We start from the raw sequence: 24,381 nt of genomic DNA, 5'->3' as shown, positions 1-24,381 counted from the left end.
TATGGCGTCACCTCGAAAGACCTCCACCAGGCCTTTTCGGAGGCCACATGACATTATTATTATTATTATTATTATTATTATTATTATTATTATTATTAGCAGCAGCAGCACCATCATGGCCTGGGAGACGGCATTACCGTCTAGGAGGCCCGCCCTCTGTGCAAGTATAGAACGGAAACTTTTAAAAAACACCCACAAATAGAGTAACAAGGTAAGATATACTGTAAAAACTCAAAACTTCGACAATTAGCACTGAACAAAAACATTCTCATGCATCTTGCCTGTAATGGTTACTAAAACGCTCGTATGAAGATTATGAAACACAAGTCTTAATAAATGCCATTATAGGCTCGTTGCGTAATATACTATTATATACTGTAGGTGTGTGTAATTTAAATGTTAGAATCTTTTCACGTGACACACAGATTAGTGAAGGCTAAATTTAACAACAACAAAAACACAGCAAGAAAACGCACAAAAAAGATGTTTTTACATTAATTTAATTTTAAAAATGCTTAAAACCGCGTGCTGTAATAATAACACATGATGCAAGCTGATGGTGATGGGGAAACACACTCTCTCTCTCTCTCTCTCTCTCTCTCTCTCTCTCTCTTCGAAGAAAATTGTTTCTCTGCTTTAGCTTTATATTCTTTAAACCCATGTAGTCCAGAATAACAGAAGGGCTTAATGATTTACTTTCTTAGTTATTATATAATGTATGTCTTAACCTTACTGGATTTGGTATCTGTATTTTCATTTTTTTTAAGTTTCTTGTTTAGTTTAATGCTTTAATATTATAAAAATGTAGTTACTGTTTTCATAAATCTGCATTGTATTATAAGAAGACGCTGCATAAAGGGGCTTTTCAGTCTCAGTGGCATGTAAATCATGATCAATAAATTCAATTCAATTCAATTCAATTCAATTCTCTCTCTCTCTCTAGCTTAGTAACTGTTGCTACGCACAAAATTCTCAAACTGAAGATCCCATCCTACCTTTATTATGCATTTAAACCTATGGAGTGTACATAACAGAGATAATGGGTTAACAAAAACTACCCTTCAAATTCCCCTTCATCGTACCACTAAATTTAACAAATCCTTGTTTGCACCGCATCACGTATCTTTAACGCCCACCGTTTCGCAATTAACACTAACTGTGCTCAACTAAAGCAGTCCTTAACATCTATCTTCCTGGAGGAGTACGCAAGAGACTGAGAGCAGCCATTCTTGTGTCTAACAATCAGAAATATGTATATTTCTAAGAAAGTTGTTTCTCTGTTTTACCTTCTTCTTTAGATTCTTGTAGAGTAAAATAATAAATAGGCCTAGGCCTAATGATTTGCTTTCTTATTATGTAATTTATGTTTAATTTTACTGGATTTGGTATCTGTATTTTAAATGTTTAAGTTTAATGTTTAATTTAATATTTTAATATTATAAAAATGCAGTTATTGCGTTCATAAACCTGTATTGTATTATACGAAGATGCTAGCTACATAAAGAGGCTTTTCAGCCTTAGTGGCATGTAAATCATCAATAAATTCAATTCAATTATCTCTCTCTCTCGATGGATCTGTATTTCTTACGGTAAATGTTACTCCTGTTACATGCTTCATTATGTACGTGCCCATTTCTTCAACCATCTATTTTGACAGATTGCCACGAATCCCGCCATGTACAGTATCTTGACTTTACCATTAATGGTACAATCACAAGAGGATACAGCTGATCAATAACTTGTTTAATATTTTAAAGATAAACACGTATGAACGCCAGCAAATTACATTTCCTCACATATCTCGGAGCAAACACGTTATATTAATTAAAACATTAAATGGCAAAAGAGTAAAAAGGAATACATCATTAGCGGTGGACAAACAACAGCTGGGTTAATTATTAAATCCATCGCTGTTTCTGTGCCATTAGCATACTATAGAAGACGCAAATATTTAATCGAAGTCTCTGTAACTTATAACGAGATGGTTTGAAACGTTTCCCAACTGGTTATGTTAATTCTCACATAAAAGGCCACCAGTAGCTCTTCATGCGAGTACTTTATATATTTGTTACACACTGTGCAAAAACAGTGCTCAAGCATATTTTACTGCAGGAATCAATTTTCATAGACGATAGAATAAAGTTTCGAACTGCATTAATTTAGTATTCAGGGACTTATAAATTATATTGATAACGTGTATTGCTGAACTTAAATGAACAAGAACTCCCATCCTAATCCAATGGCATTTATAGGTATTTCTTTAAGCCCATACATGGAGCGCGTTGGAACTTGTTCAATGGCTTGATGACTTTCCCTTCCTATTCTTCCAAAATATCTTCATGAACTCAATGGATTGCCTCTTCCGTTCTTCTGACCACTTTGTTCCAGTCCTGCTACTAGTTTTCACCATCAATGTATGTCTATCTACTGAGGTCCTGAAGATTTCGTGATTTCTCAAGTTTTCCCCGATGTTCAATTCATTCAGGTCTCTTCTTGTTTCCTCCAGCAAATTTATTGTCCTTTTTTGCGAATTTATTACATTGAATAATCTTCTTGTGAGTATATTGTTATAATTATCTTCTTTATACACAACAATAAAAGGAATTAATGCCCAGCCAAATGTACGACACGCCGAGATCTGAAATTTTGAACATAGTTAGATGGAAGGGGTCCGAATGCACCTCGAAGCCGGATTTTTTTCATTTTCGCTTTCGTTGGGTAGTTATAAACGAAAAACCGTCGGTAAAGTGTGTTGGGATATGACAATACGGTACAACGTGATGTCACCAAGATTAACTGCATAGATTCACTGTCGCTAAGCAACGTACATACGATAGGTAATACAAGTCAAGGAGTAGGAAGCCATTTTCGGTCCCAGACACGAAGAGCCGCATTCAGTCCGTTATATCAGGAAGTTTGTGTGTATCAGGTGTATGCGTAAGTCTTTTCCGGTTTCAGTAAGAGATGGCGCCAGCAAACAGTACGCAGCGTATGAATTTGACACATACATCAGTTTGTTCGTCTGACAATAACCTATCAACACACACAAGTTGAGTCTGCCAAAGACTAGCGTCCGTATTGTATCGTTAAGTGATCATGTCGACGTTTGTGCCTGAAAAAGAACATCTGCAGCACGCATTGCTTTTCTTATTTAATCAAAAGAAAAAGGTTGTGGAAAATCATCGTTTTTCTGCTAGAAACATATGGTGAACACGCTCCATCGATTGAAACGTGTGAGACATGGTTTCGACAATTTAAACGTGGTGAATTCAATGTGAAAGACAGTGCGCGCTTTGGTACCCCATTGTGTATTATGAACTCTTTAATCCCGGCGAAACCGTTAATGCACAGCGTCATCGCCAACAAATTATTCATTTAAATCACGCATTGATCGAAAGAGAACCGGAATGGGCCAGAAGACATGGCAAAGTGATTTTGTTACACGACAATGCGCCGTCTCACACAGCAAATCCAGTGAAAGGAAAACCCCTTGAAATCACTTGGACGGGACATCCTTCCACATCCGCCGTACTGCATCGACCTGGCGTTATCTATCACTTCTTCGCATCAATAGGGCATGCGCTGGCAGAGCAGCACTTCAGCAATTTTGAAGAAGTTGGAAAATTGCTCGACGAATGGTTTGCCGCAAAAGACAAGCAGTATTTCTGGCATGGTATTCATAACTTACCTGAAAGTTGGCCAATATTTTGAATTAAAAAAAAAATGAATTTCCCTTGAAAACTACGTGTTTTCTTTACCACAAAAACAGGCAAAAACTTATGCATACATCTGGTATGTGTGCGGTTCCCAGTCAGAGATCTGAAATGTTTAACATAGGCGTACTGTTCGATGAATATACAGGTAAAAACTTGTTTTCATTAATTATTTATATTACTGTTAATCGTTTTAATAATTAATGTATTTATTTACCCGATATTCGTTTCATTCGCTAAAATGTTAGGGAATACGAGGATTTCACTATACCACCAATAAAACACGAAATGTATTTTCTTTCAACTAACTCAATCTTGTGTGTGTGCACTAAATCACTTGCAGGGTTTCATGCTTTACTGAACGTACACCTCAGAAAATTTTCAATACATCTCTGCAACTGTTTGAAGAATATTTTTGGAAACTTTTCCCATGCGCATTTCCTAAGGCGTAAAAATGATACATTTTGATAACTGACGCCTCTTTAAATGTTTTCCCTATAGTTTTCCAAAAACACAATATCCTCAAAAGTAAAACAGAAAAGGGTAATGTTTTCATTCCTCTTCAAAGCACAGGTTTTCTACTAGAGGATGAACCATAATGAGATTAACAGGTACATTTATATAGATTATACTAGAAATCAAATTTTAATTTTTGGAAGTATAGAATTTTTGGTGGATTTCCACCTGTAACCTCTCCAGTTTTTATTTAAATGAGACCATTTTGGTTCATCCTCGAAAATAGCTACGTCTCAAGAATTCAGCAAAATTTCCAGCGAATCAGACAATTACGTTGTGAAATATGAGATGAAAGAATAGTTTGATTCCTTGTTTATTCAACGACCAAGTAAATAATGGACCTCAAACTACAAACGTCATTTGAGTACAGTGTAGTGTTATGTTCATATGCCACGTCCACTATTCTGATTGGAACATACAATTCTTCACTAACAAAAAAAAAAAATAATAATAATAATCGTATGGCCTCAGCTACCGTGTGGTGCAGACATTTCGATTTGACGCCATCTGGCTGTCTGCTCGTCAATTTCGACGTTCTGTTTTACTCTAGGTCCGCTAGATGGCAGACCGTGTAAACCGAAACTCTCTTGGCTGTCTATGGCTGAGATTTAATCAATGTTGTCCGGTAAATTCCAAATGTGTCACCAGAAATCTTTTACATGCCGACATCGTACGACATGGAGTGTCGAATGGACTTTTTTCCGACCTTCAAAAGTCTGACTACCTCTGCCCGGTTTCAACCCGCTATCTTGGGATCCGGAGGCCGATACTCTACCACTGATCCACAGAGGCAACTTATTCTTCACTAATGAGATGATAAAAAAATAAATTAAAAACCACTGAGAATTTTGCTTGAAAATTAGTACAGAGATAAAGGAAGATGTGATCTATCAGATGAACCAAAGAAAGCAAAAAGTGAAAATGTTATTGTGTATAAAGTCCTTTAAAGGCATTGCACTTTTCGTGTAATGACTCTTCAATCAATACGAATGGTGGTAAATGTTATTTGAGGGGGGCAAAACAACACGATTAACATGTGGAAAAAGAGGATTGTAGGGCTGCGGACAGCGGGATTCGAACCCAGTATTTCCTGATTGCAAGCTGACAGCTACGTGACCCACAACCCTCAGCCACTCGCTCGGTGAGCGCATGGTATTGTATAAGTTCCACGCAGGCACACTTTTCTCAGAAACAAACAACCTATAATAGAGATATGTTTGACCACAGGGTTTGTATCTGCTGTACATAGGAAGGTGAAGTATATTTTGACAAGAATTAAACTTAAATATGATAAAATATAAAATTCGAGGAACATACAGTACCACGCGCTGTCCGGCTCTATGGCTGACTTTGGGTCACAGGGGTCCCGGGTTCGATTCTCGGCAGGGGCCGGAATTTTAACCAGCATTGGTTAATTTCGCTGGCACGGGGGTTGGGTGTGTGTGTCGTCTTCATCATAATTTCATCCCCAACACGACGCGCAGGTCGCCTATGGGTGTCAAATCAAAATACCTGCACCTGGTGAGCCGAACTTATCCTCGGACACTCCCGGAACTAAAACCCACACGCCATTTCATTTTTGTACCATGCGCTCATTCCTTTTTCTTTTGAGTAACTATGCAATTAATTCGGGCCGCAAAATTTTCTCTGGCTCATAGGTGCAAAATACCTAAATACAGGCTGCGTGGACGTCGGGAAAAGTGCATTAAAAACCGGTGATGAAAACCGTCAAGGTCGGAAGGACAAGATTTTACCAAGGGAAGGTGGAGTTTTAAAATATTTCATATCAGAATAAGTTTCCGGATCAAATTTTTAGAGTTTACATACACATAACAGAAGCTAAGCATACCTCGATAAGCCACTTGACGAGCTGCACGAACGGCTGTAGTACAGACACATCTCGCACCTTTTTTATGACCAGCACAGTTAAGGGCGGCTTGTACCACGTCAGCCGCTGGCTAGCCGGGTCCTGGATCGTCCTGTAACAGAAAGTAAATTATTCAACCTTGTTTCTTGTTCCATCCAATAAGGCGAAACGTACTTTTTGAGAATGTCACAGTGACTTCCTTCAGAACCAATTAAAACACAGATTCTGGTCCTTCTGCAAGCTTCATTATCGACTTAACACAATGTAGCATTATCCCGTAATATTTAAGAACGACAGGAATCAATATTTACCTTCTAAGAAGTACAACAAAACCTGGACAAATTTCAATTAACCAAACTGCCACCCTTCTGTAGCAATGTCGCGAGAATTACGATATCAATAGTTATGGCTATCCAACACGAATTTTGTACTGTTTATAGGCATTATAGATAGAACATAAGAGCGGAGTTCCTAATAAACCCTAGTTGCTCAGAGTAGTAAAATGATCCTGATCAGTCGGACTAGAAGAGAATGAAGAACAGCTCCTTTCCTTCAGCATACAGTCTTTAAATACACCAGCTATGTTGTCATTACCTATCGATCGAAGTGACAAAAATATTAAGGCATCATTCTAAATTTAAACGAAGCACAATTGAAATTGCCATAATTTCGAAATAAACTAAGCTCCTGGTAGTTAGAGCCAAGCTAACACTGAAATTGCTTGATTTGTACAATTTCCAGGTATCAGATACGGGGATACTTAAAATACAAACATTTACAGTCGAATTATGTATTGGATCTTAGAATGTTACATCCTTGTAAAAGCTGCTAGGTACCTGATCAATTCCATACAACTTTACTCATTTAAAATACATCAGTGTTTAGTATTTCTCTTAGTATTTATTGATTAATTAGGTATAATGTTAACATAAAAATGGCACCAACTTTGAATTTTCATTCATCATTCAATTATTCATTTAAATGATTTTTGTAGAGTTAGAACATCATCAACTGTACTAACAATGGCGTTGTATCGTACTACGTTAATGTTCATTTTGTTCTATACAGGGGCTGCCCAACCAAAGCGGTAAAGATGTGCTAGGACGTGGGTTCGATTCCTCCTCAAAAAGTGAAAAAATTTAGAAACGAGACTCTCACTTCTGGGCAAGCACATGGTCCAGAGGTTCACTCAACCTATAAGCAGCAGATTAATTCTTGGGGGCAAAGGCGATGGGCTCAGAGCTAACCAGCGTCGAGGTTACGGATAGTGAAAGCCTGTAACTCGCACTCTTCCAAGGCCCTGTAGGAAGATGGCTTTGATTTTCTTATTGTATCTCATTTGACCCATTTTTGAACAATTTATTGAGTGTATAGTTGTTAATTAAGAACATCGTATATTAAAAGGATATTCAAATTAAAATATAATTAAATAAATACAACTACAGATGCATTTCCCTTCCTCCCATCGCATATCAAATCCTCTCGAAAGCGCTGCAGCGTAGAACTGAAACTCATCTAGACAAGCAGTTGGGTGAATATCCGGCAGGTTTTAGGAAAGGAGGCTCCTGCGCAGAACAAATACACATCCTTACGATAACCGCAATGAGAAGCCGGAAAAGTACAATTATGACCTTCGTAGACTTCAAAAAGGCATACGACTCAGTAGATCGTAAAATACTGCTTAACGTACTTCGTGAGTTTGGTGTGGATTATAAATCCCTCGCGTTAATCAAGAAGACATTGACAGACACCTCGTCACAAGTTAAATTCATGGGTGAAATGTCAGAACCACTTGAGATACAAATGGGTCTGAGACAAGAGGGCTGCTTTCACTATTGCTATTTAATTGTATCCTGAAAAAGGTCATCAGCGAATGGAGATCAAGAATGACGAAAGGGAACAACAGAACGGGATAAAGATAGGATTTGGAAAAGGTGCTATCATAGTTGACTGTCTAGCTTTCGCAGATGATGACAATCTACACTCAGACGCAAAAGAAGTAGAGGAATTACGAAACGTGGCCGCCAAAATTGGTCTGAGAATATCTCTTGAAAAGACTGCATATACGGACTCAGACAAAACAGGTCTCGCAGACAGAATCAAAACCAAATTTAGGGAAATCCACCGTGTTCAGAAATGCCAGTATCTGGGAGAAATTCTCGCCCCAAATGGAAATGAGAAAGAAGCTATAAATATAAGGGCGGGAAAGACGTAAATGGCCTTCAGACTGCCATGGAACCTATAAATCCAAAACCCCATCCATCCAAGCAAAATTCAAACATTATTGTACAGTGTTCAGTGCACAGGGTCTATATGCGACTGAAACCATCACGAAAGTAACCGACCCAGTCATTGAAAAGGGAAAAGAAATTCCTTAGGAATACTTTAGGTCCAAAGAAGTCTCTAGATTCACAACCCATGTTCCGACTGAGAACGAATCGAGAACTTTATGAAAAAGTTGAGAAGATAACAACTACTATGACATGGGCACATTAAGAGGATTAATAATAGAAGTTAACATCGTGACGATGACTCAATTAAATTATAACACTACAAAGGTGGTGGTACTGGTGACCCACCAGCCCTTTTACACTCACCATACAAAGACAGAGAAAGAGGTCTGATCCTGCGAAGATGTAGGCATCAGAGGAAGAAAGGGGAAGGTTATGGAAGGCGAGAAATAAGAAAGACTTTCTTGGTCTCTCAAACTCAAATCCGTCAGGGTTGGAAGAGACAAGAATGAAAAGTTGAACAAGAAAGATGACAGAAACGAACCTGGCACTACTATGTAGAAGCAACGCTACACTCGATAGGGACCTCGTCGTCGCTACTCTACGTTTCTCTGTTCCCGCAAGAGGGGAATATTTTTATAGCGTACGAAACGGAACTGCCATACTGCCTCAGACAAGCAGGAGTGGTTTACTACCATTACACTGAGAGGAATACTGGATACCAGCTGCGCATGACTATTCTTAGACTGCATGATAAATCTTCCCCGACAGATAGACTTGGCCGTCAGATTGCAGGCTCCAAGTACACAACTAATTCGCGAATCTTTTTTTTTTTTCTTTGCTAGGGGCTTTACGTCGCGCCGACACAGATAGGTCTTATGGCGACGATGGGATAGGAAAGGCCTAGGAGTTGGAAGGAAGCGGCCGTGGCCTTAATTAAATTCGCGTATCTACTCCCAAACATTATTGGATAACTCCCTCGCACAAGAACAGTTTCCTACTTCATACTTAAAAGTAATTCACAGCATGTTTTGTTACAAAATAAGAATAGATATCATAACAAATATTTATATTACAAAATGAATATCATTAGGTAATTCTTATAATAAGTTTATAGACGATCACGCAGACTGTTCATGAATATGACCATAATACCGAGTGAGTTGGCCGTGCGGTTAGGGTCACGCAGCTATTAGCTTGCATTCGGGAGAGGATGGGTTCAAACCCCACTGTCGGCAGCCCTGAAGATGGTTTTCCGTGATTTCCTATTTTCACCCTAGGTACCTTAATTAAGGCCACGGTCGCTTCCTTCCCACTCCTAGACCTTTCCTATCCCATCGCCGCCATAAGACCTACCTGTATCGGTGCGACGTAAAGCAAATTGTATAAGACCACAATAACTTCAGAAATTCGTGACATTACTGGTTCGATTCTTGGTTTTAATTGGTAGTAAAATATCCACCGTGATCTGGTGATTATCATGGTATCTTGCCGCTCAGACGGTCCAGGTTCGATTCCGGACACTACCGCAAGCTATTTTATGATCATCCAACGTATGTTTTCTAGACCTAATAACAGGCCACGATAATATTTCGTAGACCTTTGTAAGTCCGAGTTCAATTCCATGTAACGGTGGCTATAGAAATGCTTCGATTTATATCAACATTATCCTCACTCTTTCACCTTACTTCTTCCTTTAGTCGCTCTACAAGCACAGCTTGACTGGACACGCCAGCTTCTACCCAACACTTTGATCATCACTCTAGCATGAGTCCGCCTTTCTAATATACCGTCTGTTACAAATTCCCTTCGTCTTCTTGGATGCTCTTTGGAGTTCGTCTACGTGTCAGTAAATCTACCGACACGAGGCTGGCGTATTTGATCACCTTCAAATACCACCAGACTGAGCCAGGATCGAACCTGCCAAGTTGGAGTCAGAAAGGCAGCGCCTCAACTGTCTGAGCCACTCAGCCGAGGATATAGTGTTGGTGACGGGGTTGAGATGTAAGGGGGAAGTGCGTCGTTGGACGGTTTCGGGGGGGGGGGGGGGGAGGAAGCGTGCGGGAGGTGGCTTTTGCGTGGGCAAAGTCCGTAGCAGTGTAGTAGTGAAGATGTCCTCACAAACCCCGATACAAGCATGCGCCAGCCGAATCTCCATGGTTGCATACAATGAAATTAAATAATAATTTATGACCTTGTTTGCCCTATTATGTATATTTTAAGAAGAAAATAATAAATAATTACATTGAAAAGTAGCATTTGAGACCAGGAATTGTGATTCAAATTGGGCCTCTGGCTTGCATCCCACGTTTTGAGAGCGTTGGTAATCAATGAATTAGTTTGCTTCCGCGGGGAAGAGTGGATGCGTGCGGTGGTACTTGTCAGTAGCAAAGACAGATTTGTGGGATAAAATACTATGCCCCCCCCCCCCCACTCCAAGACCTGAGAATCCACCGGCCGCTACTGCTTCACAAGAATGTTCAATACTTCACAAGTCTTCGAAAGTCTTGTTCTAATCGTTCAAAGAATTGACAAGTCTTTGGCAGAATTGACCAATGGAATTCGAATATTAACGGAGCGCACTATGCCGCTAGGAATACTGGGATTGCCGGTACGGGAATCAAACCAACAAAATGGCTTCTTCCTGACCGAGGGATGTTGTTTGTGTATTAATTGCTAAGTATGAAGAACACCCCTGCCTATATTCATTACCACGAACAGTAATGCTCACAAAATTGATTAAAATTGGAACTCTTTTTCCAACCGGTGTGCCAGTTCTTATTTCTACTGCCAGCTAGAGAGTATATGCGATTTTAGCCAAACTTTTCAGAAACGGTGTATTAAATATGCATACATAACATATACAACATGTTCATCGACAACCTTATTGCAGCAAAGTTAGGAAATCATCAGACTGAATGGGAACCGATTATCAGAGGTGTGAGACAAGGTTGTGGACTTTGTCCTGTATTGTTCGTAATCTATATGAACACCATAATGCTGGAATGAAGGCATGAAAGGCATGGATCAATCGCAGTCAGCAGATATCTCGCACATCTGGATGTCATACTCTTTGCTGATGATGTTGCATTGGTAGCATCATCAGAAGATGACCTTCAGCGCTCAGTATTTAATCTCCAGAAAGTCTCTTCAAAATTCGACATGATCATTTCACCAGAAAGGAGCAAAATTTAAGGGAAATGACCCTATCCCCAGTAAAATCTGTTTAGATAATAAAGTTTTGGAAAGAATCAATGAATCCAATTATCTGGGACATTACTTACCAAGGGGAATTTGATATCTCTGCAAAAATAATCAAGTTTAGCAGAACAACAGGAATTATAAATCACATTATGAAGCCATCTCTTGTCCAAAAACACACTCGCCTACGTCTTTATAACACTTTAGCCAAACCAACCCTTTTGCTACGGCAGGGAGACATGGGACAATAAGAACTCAAGACATTTCCACAATTACAGCACGTAAAATGACGTTCATGCGCAGAACAGCAGGCTGTACAAAATGGAATCGTAAAAGAAATGACGATGGGTTTAAGAGACTGAATGTGAAACCAGTAATCAATTACATCTATGATTACCAAGAAAACTGGAAAAGTCACGTTCAAAGGATGGAATCTGGAAGACTACCAAAGGAGATCCTACGCTACCAACCAAGAGGACATAGATCTATAGCACGTCCAATGAAGCGATGGAAAGAAAATGCAAGACCGTAACGGGCGACATGGCCCAATACTTGGAGGATGATGAAGATGATAAATATAAAATTTGTGTCTTTTTTTACCTCTCTTATTTAATCAGACATTTGTATTGAATTTGCTAGAGGCTTTACGTCGCACCGACACAGATAGGTCTTATGGCGACGATGGGATAGGAAAGGCCTAGGAGTTGGAAGGAAGCGGCCGTGGCCTTAATTAAGGTACAGCCCCAGCATTTGCCTGGTGTGAAATGTATTGAATTTAGTCACGTTAAAAAAGAATTGTAAATCATGAATAGTAAATATCATAACATCCAGGGAGATTGTGCTGTGAAAGAGACTGTTTCAGATGATATTTTCTGTCTGCCATTTATACCATTTCTTTCCTGTGACTGCCTTATGTATATATACAATGCTGTGTGATTTGTAAATGTTTAATGTTTTTACTGGCTGTATGGTTGATGAGGCCAAAAGTCATTTTTTTTAAGTAGAGAACCACAAAATTAATAACACAACAGCGTACGAGGAGACTGAAAGAGAAATACTGTACCTCAAGGAAGCGGACAGCTGTTATTTTTACTGTATTACCGTACGGTAACCAATAAGTAAACACTGTCAACAATGATCGATTTATGGCAATAATAATAATAATAATAATAATAATAATAATAATAATAATAATAATAACAGGAAATCAAACAATTTTCTAACATTCACAGCGACATCAGAAAACGCAGATTAAGATTCTTTGGACATATAAAAAGGATGAACCCAGATAGACTTACCAAGCAAATAGTTGAATTTTATGAAAACCGAAGTAAAGCTAAAACGGACACAATAAAATGGATTGGCGAAATTAAAACAGATCTCAAACTGGCAGGAATTACACCTGAAGACATCCAAAGCCGGGTTATCTTCAGAACCAAAGTTCATAAGTGGCAAGTTGACCAAGAGGAAAAACCAAAGAAGAAGACCGGAACAACATGGTCTCAAGAGAGAAAAGAAGCACACAGCAAACGAATGAAGGAAGTGTGGGCACAAAGAAAGGCAAATGCCTGTCTCTAAGTACTTTGCGTAGTCCTAATGGGCTCATTCGCAATATATATATATATATATATATAATAATAATGTTTTCCTGTAATAAGATATGAATGTCCGTTGCATTGTTATTATTTTGATTCAATTAATGTGAGTAGATTCAATATAACATAACCTCTACAAATTATGTTATGGCAGAAAACACATTGCAAAATTTATGTTGAAGGTAGGTAACCAACAGGAAAAAATATATCTGCTTAGTTAATGTCACGGCTAACGCCGGATTACTGAAGGTCGGATTAGCGACTCTACGTGCTTGTTTTATTTCGGTGCTCCACAGTATGGAATTTAATTGTTTAGTCACCCTGTCTTATCCGACCTCTTATCACTGTCTCGCTCTTACCACCTTTTGTAATACATTAGTAACACTTGATTAGCGTGCACAATATTATTTCTTGCTACTGTCATGCTGTCGTTCACAATCAGATTGTGTAGACCAGTACGTATTCAACCAAGATACCCTTTTCCCATAGTTATAAAACAGTTATCAAGCTGGCACAGTCCTGTCACGAGGAACAGCAAGCGGAAGTGCCATTGTTGTGCAAGCCCGTTATCAGAAACTTGTTCGAACTTCGCTGATAAGTAGAGGTGACTTAACACTATTTCATGTTATCCATTCTTGCACGTACTCACTGCATAGTATGGAGACGTGGTCTCAACGACATGTTTTAAGGGAAAATGAGATGCCATCAAAACACACTGGTTTATGCTTCCATCTCTACAAGGAGCACCCAATTTCGAGCTCACATTGCACGACAGGTGACAATGGTTGCATTAAAAATCTTTAAAGCACGCGAGTTAGATGTCTTGAGCACTTGAAAAGGAAAAGTGTTAGCGAATTGTTATTCAATTTCTCAGTAATCAAAAGAAAGTAACGCAAAAACGAATAACAACAACAACAACAACAACAATTCCCTGGTACGTTAACGTCACGAAAGATGTCGAAAAACGGGCCTACGACCAGATGACGCGCACAAACGACACCTTTTCAGAACAAGCCTTGTAACTTTAGGCACTTTCTGGGATTTGAAGTGGACAATTGGTCGGATGAACATCGTACTCGACACAGCGAGGTAATGAAAACGTACCGGATCAATCGAGAACTGAGTAAACGCCAAAATGTACAATGAAACTTACCGTGGTCCCTAGTTGGCCGATTAGCGAATAATAAATAAATAAATAAATAAATAAATAAATAAATAAATAAATAAATAAATAAATAAATATGTTATAGCATTTTGGCGTTTCCTCATCGACTACCTGTCAGTCTTAAGAGACATCGAAGTGCCAGAAATTTGCCAGTAAATCTCTTGACACGAATTTTTCGCATTTAATCTCCCTTAAGTGTCATCTAACAACGTCGAGGTTTGATCTCCCAGCCATGGACGTAGTAGGAAATGAGTCCCTAACCCACTATACTTCGTGGCCAGTCAGAAACCACCTACCTAGGAAATTAGGTAACCGAGGTGTGCACGAACGATTGTACAAGGGATCCATGTTTTCAGGACGATCATATTTGTCTAGCGCGATAATTCAGGATGCGTTTTTCAAGATTTAGAAAAATTATTTTTTAATTGTTTTTAAGTAGATGCTTTTAAATACCTAGGAACTAAGGAAACTGGGAAAGGAAACATCAAGGAAGAAATTTCGGAGAGGATAGGAATTTGCTCAAAATTTTATTACTGTGAATGAGACATAATTAGAAATTGGAAAGTACCTACCAAAGCAAAAATCATGATATATAAATGGTATTACTTGCCAATATTGACCTATGGAGCAGAATGTTGGACTTGGACAAAAAAAAAAAAAAAAAAGATCTGAGTAGATTACCAGCGACAGAGATGAGCTTTCTCCGAGGGATCTTGGGTAAAACAAGGAGGGAGAAGATAAGAAATGAGACCGTACGAAACACGCTACAGATTAACCCTCTAAAAGAAACTACGGAGAGAAATAGGCTGAAATGGTTCGGCCACGTGAAAAGAATGGGACAAGAAAGATTACCAGATAGAGCTCTGGAATGGACAGAATCTGGAAGAAGACCAATTGGAAGACCACGAACAAGATGGAGGGATCAGGTGGAGGATGACGTAAATCGGAGAGGACTACAGTGGCAGACAGTGATGAACGATAGAATGTGGGGAAAAAAGAGGATTTGTGAACGACCTGCATATACAGAAACGTATCAGGAAGAAGAAGAAGAATCAAATTTGATGATCAATACAAGTAACTCGTTCTTCATTCGCTGCCCCATTGTAAGTTAAAAGGCTGTTTTGATCATGCTGTGAGGTCGAAAGATGACCATCTTGTGAAATCTAACTCCTGTCTCCTATAAACTATCTTCTTATAGAGAAGCAGATGCTTTTCGCACCACTCAAAGGTAAACTTTCCATCGTTCTCCCGAGGACAAAATATTCCATTAGATACTAATTTTGCACTTGGGAACTTCAAGTTCTGTGATGTTTTCAACGATATCAATGTTCTGCTTCCTCAACATCGAGGTAGGAAGAAAGAAATAGTCATAGTGGATGTTTTAGTACATTTACGCGTGGAGCATCGACATTTTAAAAATTCGAGAAATTGCGTTCGGTTTCTAAGCCGTTCAATTTGAAATATAGAACTATACCGACAACAAATCAGGGATGTTCTTCGTGTTATGTTAAGTACGATGGTGCAATCGGATTGGTGGAGAACATTTTTATTTACGAGAAAATGAGGTTACTTTGTTACTTTCTGGCGCGCGATTCAACTTGAGAACTTTGCCGTGTTTGCTACGCCAGAGAGCCAGCCGCTGCCTGTTGCTGTGCGTCAGTGGAGGGAGGGGAAGGGAGGGGAAGTGGAGGACGGGAATAACGCTCGGTGCGAATGCACAACGTTCTCGTTCGCCTCTCATAGTCGTTCTCCAGCCCCCACAGGCAGTACAAAGTTTGTTCTGCACAAATTCACTCCTACGTGAACCCCGTAGAAAGAGAAGATGAACTAATACCAAGAATAGAGGCAGCTTTCCAGGTCGTTCGCGAAACACCACACATCATGAACATTTTTTTTTTTTATTGCTAGTTGCTTTACGTCGCACTGATACAGATAGGTCTTATGGCGACGATGGGATAAGAAAGGCCTAGGAGTTGGAAGGAAGCGACCGTGGCCATAATTAAGGTACAGCCCCAGCATTTTCTTGGTGTGAAAATGGGAAACCACGGAAAACCATCTTCAGGGCTGCCGACAGTAGGGCTCGAACCCACGATCTCACGGATACAAGCTCACAGCCCCGTACACACATCATGAACAGAGTCCATCGCTGTGAACTGTGCATCGAAAGTAGCAGGAGGGCATATTTAGTATCTACTGTAATCAAACCACTGGGCGTATTGTTTCGTTCGTTCAGTATTTCATTCCATGTACAATGTTGTGAGTGAAAGAACACACAATTGCAGGGCGGCAGCGTTGCATCTTTGAACATGTTAAATAATAAAGAACGTTACTGCGACCAACAGACGAGAGGGGTAACTGCAAGCTCCCTCTGTGGATCAGTGGTAGGGTGTCCATCAAACCCAAGAGAGATGATCGGATTTTTGAAGGGAGGTAAAAAGTCCATTCGACACTCCATATTGTGCTAAAGATCTTTCTTTTTTTTTTTTTTTTTTCAAGTTGCTTTCCGTCGTACCGACACAGATAGGGACAGGAAAGGGCTAGGAGTAGTTAGGAAGCGGCCGTGGCCTTAATTAAAGTACAGCCCCGGCATTTGCCGAGTGTGAAAATGGGAAACCACAGAAAATCATCTTCAGGGCTGCCGACAGTGGGGTTCGAACCCACTATCTGCCGAATAGTGCATACTGGCCGCAGTTAGGCGACTGCAGCTATCGAGCTCGGTCCAAAGATCTCTGGTAACATATTTGGTGTCTACCCGAAAAAAATAATTAAAACTCAGGCACTGACTGCCCAATAGACACTCGGTTTACTCGGCCATCTGGTAAAGTACAGAAATTGTTGCGCAGACAGCCTAGATGGCATCAAATTAAAATGCCTGCACAAGGCAGCTCCTCCCACCTCGAGGGTCATCCCACCATTATTATTATTATTATTATTATTATTATTATTATTATTATTATTATTATTATTATTATTATTTCTGCTGAAGTATCACCTGTCATATCATATTCTTCGTTTGTTAATTATTTCTTCTTCTTCTTCTTCTTCTTCTTCTTCCTCTGTTTACCCTCCAGGGTCAGTTTTTCCCTCGAACTCAGCGAGGGATCCCACCTCTACCGCCACAAGGGCAGTGTTCTGGAGCTTTAGACTCTGTGTCGGTGGATACAACTGGGAAGGATGACCATTACATCGCCCAGGCTGCTATGCTGAACAGGGGCCTTGCGGGGGATGGGAAGATGGAAGGGGTAGACAAGGAATAGGGAAGGAAGCGGCCGTGACCTTAAGTTAGGTACCATTTGCCTGGAGAAGTGAGAAACCACGGAAACCACTTCCAGGATGGCTGAGGTGGAAATCGAACCCATCTCTACTCAGTTGACCTCCCGAGGCTAAAAGGACTTCGTTCCAGCTCTCGTACCAGTTTCAAATTTCATGGCAGAGCCGGGAATCGAACCCGGGCCTCCGGGGGTAGCAGCTAATCACGGCGGACAATGTTTTCATAAAAACAAAGTGGCATTACTACAGCCAGAGCGCCAGCAGGCATCACAACTACCAAACAAGTTGAATACAAGCGAGTATGACACGGCATTATTTTACGGGTGAATGTCCAGTACATCACAAGACACGATCATAAGAACACGATTCGTTCTGCTTAAATTCATGAGTGATGCCCTTAACATCTGTCGTCTGAAGTACCCTGCACTTATGGTCTCTAGAGTCATCTTCAACAGACGATGATTCGTGCAGGAAGACCATAACCTACCACATAAAATAGTCACCGTTAGACATCAATGTCGGACGTCAGCAACACAGTCACTGACCTCACAATCATTATCTAGGTAAATTTTAGGTATGAGAGTGAACGAAGAACATGTTACTGCGTGGATCACAATAGTTCCCTCCAAAGCAAAGCAATCTCCGCACAGGCCATGAACGCCCTTGGAGGTGGAAGGTAAAGGCTTCCACTACCCGTAACCTCGATACTCATTTTTGGAGTAGACTGAGTGAACCTCAGGGCCTTGTACACCTCCGAAAGCTGAAATTAAATGGCATATGCCTTTTAGTGCCGGGAGTGTCTGAGGACATGTTCAGCACGCCAAGTGCAGGTCCTTCTATTTGACGTCCGTAGGCGACCTGCGCGTCGTGATAAGGATGAAATGATGATGAGGACGACACCTACACCCAGCCCCCGTGCCAACGAAATTAACTAATGATGGTTAAAATTCCCTACCCTGCCGGGAATCGAACCCGGGACCCCTGTAACCAAAAGCCAGCACGCTAACCATTTAGCCATGGACCCGGAAGTGGAAATTTCGTTTCGTAAATTTTTCCATTTCATGACGGGAAATCGAACCCACCTTCTTTCGGCTGAACCGAGCACGCCTTCACCGCTTCGGCTACCTAATAGTTCCCTCCATCGAAATCAAAAGTGGACTCCCTCAGTGTTGTAAACCATTCAGGGTGATCACACTTCATATGCGTGGTTTCACGCCTCCACTGGCAGCTAATATTGTGTGTACTAACTACTTTCGGATTAACAAGTTCGATAATCGAGTTTAAACTTCTATACAATCTGAATGCGTGCTTCGATCTCAACCCTAATTGCACCACATTATACTGTAGCTCCATTTGTTCTGAATTGAACAGTGGTATACAACTACTTTTGCCATGAGTATTTCTGCAGCTAAGCCTCCGTGGCTCAGGCGGCAGCGCGCCGGCCTCTCACCGATGGGTTCCGTGGTTCAAATCCCGGTCACTCCATGTGAGATTTGTGCTAGACAAAGCGGAAGCGAGACAGGTTTTTCTCCGGGTACTCCGGTTTTCCCTGTCATCTTTCATTCCAGCAACACTTTCCATATCATTTTATTTCATCCGTCAGTCATTATCACTGCCTCAGAGGAGCGCAACAGGCTTCGGCAGTCGGCAAAATTCGTATCCTCACCGCTAGATGGGGCTTCATTCATTCCATACCTGACCCGGTCAAATGACTGGAAACAGGCTGGGGATTTTTATTTCTGCAGCCGTTGTAATCGGAACGAAAACAACATTCTTTCTAGCATTCTGCGGACAAACTTCGACTTTAAAATTAGACGACGTGTGGTGCTTTCAACAATCTCAACAACACTGTGCTTTCCTGACCATGAAGTAAGCTACAGTGGGTTGCCAGAGAAAATCACGCTCCTGGACGGTAGGCAACCTAGCAAGGCAAGTGTATTACCTAACTAAAGTTTAAGCACACGGCTTGTGTCTTGCAGATCAGCGCGTTGACATGTGCGGAAATGACGGCTCTGGTTCCCGCGTGTACTTCAAACTAAAATTGTGATCTACTCGTGTGTATTTTGAAATGTAGGGTAATTCATGATGAAGGGGAAAAAGGAGACATTCTCCATCAAAGCATGATTAGCAGCAAGTTTTTTTTTAACTCGTCCCACTAAGTGCTACTTTGTCAAGTTTAGTTTTTTTTAATAATTTGCTTTACGTCGCACCGACACAAATAGGTCTTATGGCAACGATGCGATAGAGAAGGGCTACGAGTGGGAAGGAAGTGACCGTGGCCTTAATTAAGGTACATCCCCAGTATTTGCCTGGTGTGAAAATGAGAAACCACGGAAAACCATCTTCAGGGATGCCGACAGTGGGATTTGAAGCTACTATCTCCCGAATGTAAGCTGACAGCTAGTCCCCCAAACCGCGATGCCATTCGCTCTGTTTGTCAAGTTTTACAGAGGATGTAGGCTTACAACATACCAGGAAAGCAACATGAGAGATTTAAATCCACTGCGAATGGTTCCATAAACCAGCACGAAACTCACTGCAAAGGATGCGCCGCGAGCCATTCTACGAGCTTTGTAGAACTACTACTTTCAGTGAGCTAAAAAACACTTATATACATCTTCGATCTTCAAGGAAAGTAAATAAATGCATTTAAGTAGCAGATATGAAAAACCAAACGCGCTTTAGCGAAGATTTATTTATAAGCTTGTTATAACACAATCACAAAGGCACACAGTCTGCATTTTTCTTAAGTATCATCATTCTGACAGCGATGAGTACAAAGAACAACCACAATCAACTTTTTAATGCTGAGTAAGTATTTATGGAAGATAAGATAAACCGTGTTCAAGTTGAGTAGCTTTGCTGCTCATCAGCACGGTCGAAATTCATTCTAAATTAGTGACTAGGATAAAATGTATATTGTTACCGTTAATGTTACTTCCGCCTCTGTGGTGTAGAGGTTAGTGTGATTAGCTGCCACCCCCCCCCCCTCCCGGAGACCCGGGGGTCTGCCACGAAATTTGAAAACTGGTACGAGGGCTGAAACGGGCTCCACTCAGCCTCGGGAGGTCAACTGAGTAGAGCGAGGTTCCATTCCCTCCTCAGCCATCCTCGAACTGGTTTTCCGTGGTTTCCCACTTCTCATCCAGGCAAATGCCAGGATGGTACCTAACTTAAGACCAAGGCCTCTTCCCTCCCTCTGCTTTGTCTATCCCTTCCAAACTTCCCATCAACCGTCCGGCTCCATGGCTAAATGGTTACCGTGCTGGCCTTTGGTCCACAAGGTCCCGGGTTCGATTCCCGGTCGGGTCGGGGATTTTAACCTTAATTGGTTAATTCCAATGGCTCGTGGGCTGGATGTGTGTGACGTATTAAGCATGAGAAATCATCCTAGGTAGGGCTCTCATCTTCACAGACTAATCTCACCCATTAAGTTTAAAGAAGGAGGAGCAGCTATATTAGAAGAACTAAGAAGAAATCACCACATAGCCATCGAAGGCATAAAATTCATTAAACCCTTACTTACTAGCATTCTTCGTCTTCCTAGGCGCTCATATGTAATATTTGCTAAAGCAAATAAACCAGATATTTACTTTACTATTCTTCAAGCCTACGAATACATTGAGGCCTGTTGCGGGTCCACGAGAAAAAGACCCGCAACAGGCCTCTCCGGAGGCCATACGCCATTATTATTGTTATTATTATTATTATTCCCATCCTTCCACAAAGCGCCTGTTCAGTATAGCAGGTGAGGCCGCCTAGGCGAGCTACTGATCCTCCTTCCCAGCTGTATCCCCTCCGACCCAGGATACTGCCCTAGAGGTGGTAAAGGTAAGATCCCTCGCTGAGACCGAGGGAAAAACAAACTCTTGTAGGTAAATGGATTCAAAAGAAGAATGAATGAATGGATGAATGAATGAATGTTACTTATTCAAAGACTAGGACCAACGCACTTATCACCACTGTGTACGTGACTTTCTCCAATGACATGTTGTTCTAATAATCACCCAGCGGGCTCAATCTGATACCTGTTAGGGCCATAAGATGCCGACCAAGTAAGCTGACAAGAGAAAAGATAAGTGTCTGTGTATCATAGAAGCCATCTAGAGGCTTTTTAAATTTATTTTTGAGCTTTTAAAATCACACTAACACATTGGATGTTTTCGGCGACGTAAGGATTGCAAAGGGCTGGGATTGGGATGGAAGCAGCCGTGGCCTTAATTAAGGTACAGCCCCAGCATTTGCCTGGTGTGAAGATGGGAAACCAAGGAAAGACGTCTTCAAACCACCGTGGCTCAGGTGGCAGTGCGCCAGCCTATCACCGCTGAGTTCCGTGGTTCAAATCCCGGTCACTCCATGTGAGATTTGCGCTGGAGAAAGTGGAGGCGGGACAGATTTTTTTCCGGGTACTCCGGTTTTTCCTGTAATCTTTTATTCCAGCAACACTCTCCAATACCATTTCATTTCATCTGTCAGTCATTAATCATTGCCCCAGAGGAGTGCGACAGGCTTCGGCAGCCGGCACAATTCCTATCCTCGACGCTAGATAGGGGCTTCGTTCATTCCATTCCTGACCCGATCGAATGACTGGAAACAGGCTGTGAATTTTCACAGAAATAGATCTTCAGGGCTGCTGACAGTGGGATTCGAACCCATCCGAACCTCCCGAATGCAAGCTCATAGTTATATGACCCTTGCCGCACGGCCAATTCTCACTATGCAAAGTTGTAAAGGGAGGGTTTTGTACCATGAATTTCATTTTCATCCATGAGTGCAAATTTTCGGGAAAGCGAGTTTGTTGTTGTTCTTTTTTTTTGTTTTGTTTTTTTACAATTTGCTTTACGCCGCTCCGACAGATACGTCGTTTTACGACGATGGTTTAGGAAAGAGCTAGGAGTGGTAAGGAAGGGACCGTGGCCTTAATTATGATAATGCCATCCCAGCATTTGTCTGGTATGAAAATAGGAAACCACGGAAAACCATCTTCAGGCCGACAGTGGGGTTCGAACCCACCATGTCCCGAATGCAAGCTGATAGCCAGTGCCCCAAACCGGGCGGGCACTCTCTTGGTTTAAGTTGTCCGTGTAGCAATTATTCCATATGTAATTGATGATATAGGCATGAAAAGACTATTCTAGTTTAAATAATAATTCACAAGAAGAAGAAGAAGAAGAAGAAGAAGTTAGTGCGGTTCGAATGCCGGCCAATGTATGTGAGTACTGAAATGCCATGTCACGGCCCTGTACTTCGGATTTTACGAAAAACTGCAGGCCTGGAGGCCTGATCACGATATCAAGTCACGAAAAATGGCAAACTAGCTTTCTTTGCCCTTTAATATATACATATATATATATATATATTTATTTATTTTTTTTGTTGCTATTTTGCTTTACGTCGCACCGACACAGGTATGTCTTATGGCGACGATGGGATAGGAAAGGCCTAGGAATTGGAAGGAAGCGGCCGTGGCCTTAATTAAGGTACACCCCGGCATTTGCCTGGTGTGAAAATGGGAAACCATCTTCAGGGTTGCCGACAGTGGGGCTCAAACCCACTATCTTCCAATTACTGGATACTGGCCGCACTTAAGCGACAGCAGCTATCGAGCTCGGTAATGATAATAGTAAAAAACAACAACGAAAGATAATACCACAATAAATCCCTTTCATGGGAGTCCAAAGTTAAGCATTATAAAACAGTAATTAAGCCAAGAAGCACTATACGCAGTAGAAACACTAAACATGAATTTCAAAGGTCAGATGGAGAAACTCGAACTAAAAGAAAGGAAAATTTTAAGAAAGATCATAGGACCGAAATTTCAGGATAATAAGAATCAAGAATGAAACACTCTACAAGAAATTTTAAAACTCTCAGATACTATTCGAAAAAGAAGGGCACATTTTTGCGGTCATCTTCTCAGAATGAGCTGTAATAGATTAAGCAAACAAATCTTTGACTTTCCGTAACCGCAAAACAAAACCCAACTGGTTTAAAGAAACTGAAAAAGAACAGCTGAAGTAATAACTAAAGACGAAAATATAAGGTTCCAAGACAAATCAACATTAAAAACCAAACCTATTATCTCGGAAGACGAGACGAAACGAAGATTAGAAAGAATGAAGAAATACTGGGCACTAAGAAAAAACAACACACAGAGAAATGATTGATTCAACGTACCCTAAAGAGGGTGAAACGAAAGAAGAAGAACATTCATACACTGGAAGTAACAGAAATGCAAGTAGCGAGAATCCTGCTGGTAGTAACAAGTGAGAACAATCACAGGAGGGCACACAATTCGATGGGATAAAGGAAAGGTTAAATAAAGGAATGAAATGAACGGACGAAGCTGTGCGTAAGTACCTGCTTCAGAGGTAGCAGAATAATGGGCTCTGTTATTGAGGGTAGGAGAAGCGGAGGGGGACCTATCCGATGATGGTTCGACTCACAGAGCCAGTTGCAAATAGAGGATTTTTGAGGCACTTAATTAATTCACAGAGTATGTCGAATTTATATATTATTTAAAAATCGTAGAGCAACAGTCCGCCTTGGCCTACCAAGATGACTGCTACCCAGCCAGATGGCCTTCAGTTACTGGAGTTCCACGTGCTCATCGTGAAGATATCCTCAGCTGTATAGCTTGACCGGATCCGCTGCCTCTCGTATCATGAGCTCCTCGGTTGATCTCACGGGGCTGATTGAACGCCTTTCCAGCCCTCGGTCCAGAATAAAAATCCGTGAACTGGCTAGGAATCGAACATTGGAAATGGCCTTTCAGTTGCTGTAGATTTTAAGAGAAGCTGGAGTGTGGAAATTTGCCCTGAAA

The 24,381-nt window shown here is 40.9% G+C and overlaps 1 protein-coding gene across 9 annotated transcripts in view; it reads right to left on the bottom strand.

Moving 5' to 3' along the window:
• Positions 1 to 24,381, bottom strand: part of LOC136857542 (NAD kinase) — a 933,739-nt gene that overhangs the window by 55,042 nt on the left and 854,316 nt on the right. For all 9 annotated transcript variants that reach the window (XM_067136273.2, XM_067136272.2, XM_067136277.2 and 6 more), the window contains one exon: positions 6,079 to 6,208. In XM_067136273.2, the coding sequence (XP_066992374.2) occupies positions 6,079 to 6,208 (130 nt within the window). The remainder of the gene's footprint in view (positions 1 to 6,078; positions 6,209 to 24,381) is intronic.

Source organism: Anabrus simplex, chromosome 1, assembly GCF_040414725.1.
Source record: "Anabrus simplex isolate iqAnaSimp1 chromosome 1, ASM4041472v1, whole genome shotgun sequence".
NCBI classification, from domain to species: Eukaryota; Metazoa; Arthropoda; class Insecta; order Orthoptera; family Tettigoniidae; genus Anabrus; species Anabrus simplex.
Note: the sequence above shows the minus strand (reverse complement) of the source record. Positions and strands in the feature narration are given on the sequence as shown.